General features: G+C 43.4%; 1 protein-coding gene across 1 annotated transcript; it reads left to right on the top strand.

The window, feature by feature from the left end:
- Nucleotides 1-337: 337 nt before the first annotated feature.
- LOC126027974 (zinc finger protein 850-like) lies at nucleotides 338-3,184 on the top strand. Its single transcript, XM_049787010.1, has one exon. The coding sequence runs from the start codon at nucleotides 354-356 to the stop codon at nucleotides 2,616-2,618; it is 2,265 nt and encodes a 754-aa protein (XP_049642967.1). The 5' UTR covers nucleotides 338-353; the 3' UTR covers nucleotides 2,619-3,184.
- The last annotated feature ends 1,893 nt before the right edge of the window (nucleotides 3,185-5,077 follow it).

A 5,077-nucleotide genomic window follows, 5' to 3' on the forward strand; every position in this document is an offset into this window, starting at 1 on the left:
TCAGTAATGGAATATGTGTAGAAAGATTTCATTTCACTTCAAAGCAGCAGCAACTGGAGCAGCAGCTGGGAGAGAACCCTTTCCGAAGCAGTGTAGTAGACGCAGCCTCACTTGACACGAGTGACAATGCTCATCTGGGAGGAGAACCTTTTTCTTTGGAGGAATGTGGGAGTGATTATCCGGCCATTGTAGGACATCTCCAACAACAGAACTCATTGACTGGGGATAGTACAAAGGAAAGCATCCAATGTATGACATTACAGAGCAAAATTTCTGACACTGTGAAAGAATGCAAGAAATCCTTTGATCCCAAACATACATCGGTTTCGGATCAGAATGGACAAGAGTGTTTTATGTGCAGTGTATGTGGGAAAACATTCAGATACAAATCCTCATTTATTGTACACCAGAGGCTGCATAATGGAAAGAAGCTTTATACTTGTGAATGTGGTAAATCTTTTAAGCGAAGTTCAACCCTTGTTAGACATCAACTCATTCATGCTGGGGAAAGGCCATACAAGTGTAGCAAGTGTGGGAAGTCTCTATGCCAAAAGTCTGCACTTGTTTATCTGCAAAGATGCCACAACGAAGAAAACAGCTATGTTTGCAGTGAATGTGCAAGATATTTTAACTACAGTTCAGTGTTTGTTCACCATAGGAAATTTCAGACTGGAGAAAAGCCTTACAGGTGTAGTGACTGTGGAAAATCTTTTACTTCTCTTTCTGCCCTCGGTTATCATCAGAGATCTCACACAGGAGAAAGGCCTTATGAGTGTGCAGAATGTGGGAAATCCTTTATTTCCAAGCCTGACCTTCGTTACCATCAGAGGGTTCATTCCGGAGAAAGACCCTTCGAGTGCAATGTTTGTGGAAAATCTTTTATCACTCGTACTGCTCTCCGTTATCATCACAGAGTTCACACTGGAGAAAGGCCTTATGCGTGTACTCAGTGTGGGAAGTCCTTTACCCGAAGAAACAACCTGATTATACACCTTAGAGTTCACTCAGGAGAACGGCCTTTTGAGTGTAATGTATGTGGGAAATCTTTTACCTTCAGCTCCAGCCTGCGCTATCATCACAGGATCCACACTGGGGAGAAGCCTTACGAGTGTACCGATTGTGGGAAATCGTTTAACAATCGGTGGACACTCATTCGACACCGGAGGATTCACACCGGGGAAAAGCCGTATGTGTGCAGTAAGTGCGGGAAATCTTTTACGTGTAGCTCCACCCTGCAGTATCATCAAAGAGGCCACCTTGGAGAGAGGCCTTATGAGTGCAGTGAATGTGGTAGGTCCTTTACCACTAGTTCTGCTCTCCGTTATCATCAGAGTGTCCACTCAGGAGAAAGACCTTATAAGTGCACCGAATGTGGGAAGTCTTTTATATCTAGGTCTGACCTTCGTTATCACCAGAAAGTTCATTCTGGAGAAAGACCTTACGAGTGCAATGAATGTGGAAAGTCCTTTATTCGAAGAAATAACCTCACTTTACATCAGAGAGTTCACACAGGGGAAAGGCCGTACAAGTGTAACGAATGTGGGAAATCTTTCAATAATAAGTGGACACTCATTCAGCACCAGAGGGTTCACACGGGAGAAAAGCCTTATGTTTGCAATGAGTGTGGGAAATCTTTTACATGTAGTTCCACCCTCTGTTATCACCAGAGAGTGCATGCAGGGAAGCGACCGTACGAGTGCAGTGAATGTGGGAAGTCCTTCACATCTAGTTCCACTCTTCGTTATCATCAGAGGGCGCACACAGGAGAAAGGCCGTACAAGTGCCATGAATGTGGGAAGACGTTCACTTTCAGCGCCAGCCTCCGTTACCATCACAGAGTTCACACTGGAGAAAGGCCGTACGAGTGCAATGAATGTGGAAAGACTTTTAAAGATAAATCCCAATTCAATAAACACCAGAGAGGCCACACTGGTGAGAGACCTTATGAGTGTAGCGAATGTGGAAAGACCTTTATCCACAAATCTTCCCTCTCCATACACCAGAAGATTCACAATAGAGACAGGTCTTACGAATGCAGAGCATGTGGGAAATCTTTTACCTCTCTCTCTGGCCTTGGTTATCATCAGAGAGTCCACAAAGGAGAAAAGCCTTATGTGTGCGGTGAATGCGGGAAATCCTTTACTAATAGCTCGATTCTGATTCGACACCAGAGAGTTCACACAGGAGAAAGGCCGTATGTCTGCAGTCAGTGTGGGAAATCCTTTACCAGTAGTGCCACCCTTTCTTATCATCAGAGAGTTCACGCAGGAAAAAGGCCTTATGAGTGCACTGAGTGTGGGAAATCTTTTACGTCGAGTTCTACTCTCCGCTACCATCAGAGAGTTCACTCCGGAGATCGCCCTTACGAGTGCACTGAATGTGGAAAGTCTTTTATCACTAGCTCAAAACTACGTTATCATCAAAGAATTCACACTGGAGAAAGGCCTTATGAGTGCAATGAATGTGGAAAGTCTTTTAGAGATAGTTCGCAATTCAGTCAGCATCGAAGAGGTCACACCGGAGTGAGACCTTTTGAATGCACTGAATGTGGAAAGTTTTATATGCGCAAATCTACCCTCTCTCAACACCAGAGAGTTCACGCCAGAGAAAGAACTTAGATGTGACATGCATGTGCAGTTGTTTATTGTGATAACTCTGGAGGAAACTCTTGAGAAGCATCTGTCTGAAATGAATTTTATATATCTGAACACAATCAATGGCCATTCTCCACAAGTTTCAAGTAAGTGAGAAGCCTGTACATCCAATTATACTTCCTAGGGCTCTTTACAGAGTATAATACACCACTTTTTTGTGTGGCAAAAGCCATTTTACAGTTGCTCTGGCAGATCCCCACTTTGTCATCTTCCAATTCTCTGAAGTATTGGAACAAATTAACTCGAACCCTTAGGACATCAGTTTTCCCTCTGCATGACTAAGCAGGCACGAACCTGAATCATGTTACTGCAGACAATATGACTCAAGCTGACAACTCCACAGAATGAAAGCTTTTTCCAGGGACACTCGGGTTTGGGTTTTTGTTTTTGTTTTTTTGGCCATGCCTGGCAGTGCTAAGGAGTCACTTCTGGAGGTGCTCGGGGAACCAGGTGGAATACGGGGACTCAAACACAGTCAACCACATGTAAGGCAAGCACCTTATCTGCTGTACAATTGCTCAGACTCTGGACATGGGTATTCATATGTCGCATTTGTTTGTACAGTGCTAGGCCTCACGATTTACATTCTCTTTAATCTTGAGTGTTCTGTTTTACTATGTGGGTAATTTATAAACATCTAGCCTCAATGTATGAAGGAATGAATAACTCTAGGTTTCTCTGCCTAAGGTGGGAGTGTGATGGCAGAAAATGACTTGCTAGCTGTGAACAAATGTGCTTCGTTGCTCAGAACTTCCTCGACTAGATTGAACAGTGCTCTGCTACTGCCCGTTTTGGGGGTAGTTCAGTGATAAAAGGAAGGAAGAACTTTTAAATGTTTCTGAGAAATTTACGATTTCCCCCCTAGTTTTCCAAGAAGTGGTCATTGTCTCTCAGTACTGGGTCCCAAGTCCACATTTAATCTCCAGAATAACTTTATCACTGGTGCAGAATCTCTGAGGGGAAGCAGTGGACATTCGGTTCCCCTGATGGGACACAGACAGGGTTGGCATGTGCTCAAGCCTTGGATGCCTGACTCCTAATCTTTCTAGCTGGAAGCATTGTCAGAAAACAGTATCCACCAATATAGCTTTGTGTGTAGGTACTTGCTGCTCAGTGATCTTCACCTCAAGGCCATTACTACATGGGCAGGACTAGAAAAGGCCTAGAGGGAATCTATAGTCCTTACAAGTTTATGACCCAGATTTCGTAACACTGATGCGATATCAGTGTGTGAAAGTACATGGTAAAGACAATATTTGGTTGTCAGATTTGTTAAATAACCCAACAGCTTTTTTAGAAAGTATGATTTACATATAATAGGATACATAATTATAATTTGTGTATAATATTTTATAATTTTTTTTGGTAATACTGGTTATCCAATCCAAGGCCTCACACGTGCAAGGCAAGTTCTCTACCAAAGAGCTACATTATTAGATCATAGACAGCATTTGATCAGTTTTGACGTTACAGTATGAACCGGAATTCAGAGTTGGGGAAGATGCCACATGCCTTGCATGTTCTTTCTCGGGTTTGAATTCCAGGCACAAGATAGGGTTTCAGGAAAATCCCCTGAACACCAACCAGGTGTGACCCCCAAACTCAGAATAAATTAAAAGCCTTGATTTAGTCCTTATAACGAATGACAGCATCTATCCAGATCTGTTTATAGTATGTTCTTGCTCAGCCATCTAATCCATAAAGTCTTCGGTTAACTTTTACGTTTTCTGTAATTCATGATTGGAATCAGTTCCTTCTTATGTAATAAATTGGAATTTATCAGTTATAATTAGCTCTTGCTGTGAGGCCTCATGTTGGTGCTGGGGTACTCCTGGTCCGTATTTGGTCACTCTTGGCAATGGTTACCATAACGTGCTGGTGATCAAATTCCTGCCTTCCAGATACAAAGAATGGACAAAAGTCCTGGGATGGCCTCCCTAGCCAGTAGCTGTGTTTTTAATGGAGCTTAGCAGTAATCCTACTTTGAGTATGTACCATCTTTAATTTATCCATTCACTTTTTCTTTTGGTTTTTGGTTCATTTTAAATTTTGAGCTTTTTTTAGTTTTTTGAGGGGTTTACGCCTGGCTGTGCTCAGGGCTTACTCCTTACTCTGCTCAGGGATCACTCCTGGCAGGCTTGGAAGACTTGATGGGGTTCTGGAGATTGAACCAGGTCGGCTGCATGCAAGGCAAGTGCCCTATCTTTATACTAGATGTGATGAAGATAAAATTTTGGGCCGGGCGGTGGCGCTAAAGGTAAGGTGCCTGCCTTGCCTGCGCTAGCCTTGGACGGACCGCGGTTCGATCCCCCGGTGTACCATATGGTCCCCCAAGCCAGGAGCAACTTCTGAGCACATAGCCAGGAGTAACCCCTGAGCGTTACCGGGTGTGGCTCAAAAAAACAAAAAACAAACAAACAAGA

Source organism: Suncus etruscus, chromosome 14 (genome assembly GCF_024139225.1).
Source record: "Suncus etruscus isolate mSunEtr1 chromosome 14, mSunEtr1.pri.cur, whole genome shotgun sequence".
NCBI lineage: Eukaryota > Metazoa > Chordata > Mammalia > Eulipotyphla > Soricidae > Suncus > Suncus etruscus.

What these genes read in the sequence shown, in the direction of transcription:
- LOC126027974 (XM_049787010.1), top strand. Translation starts at nt 354, where the DNA reads ATGTGCAGTGTATGTGGGAAAACATTCAGATACAAATCCTCATTTATT.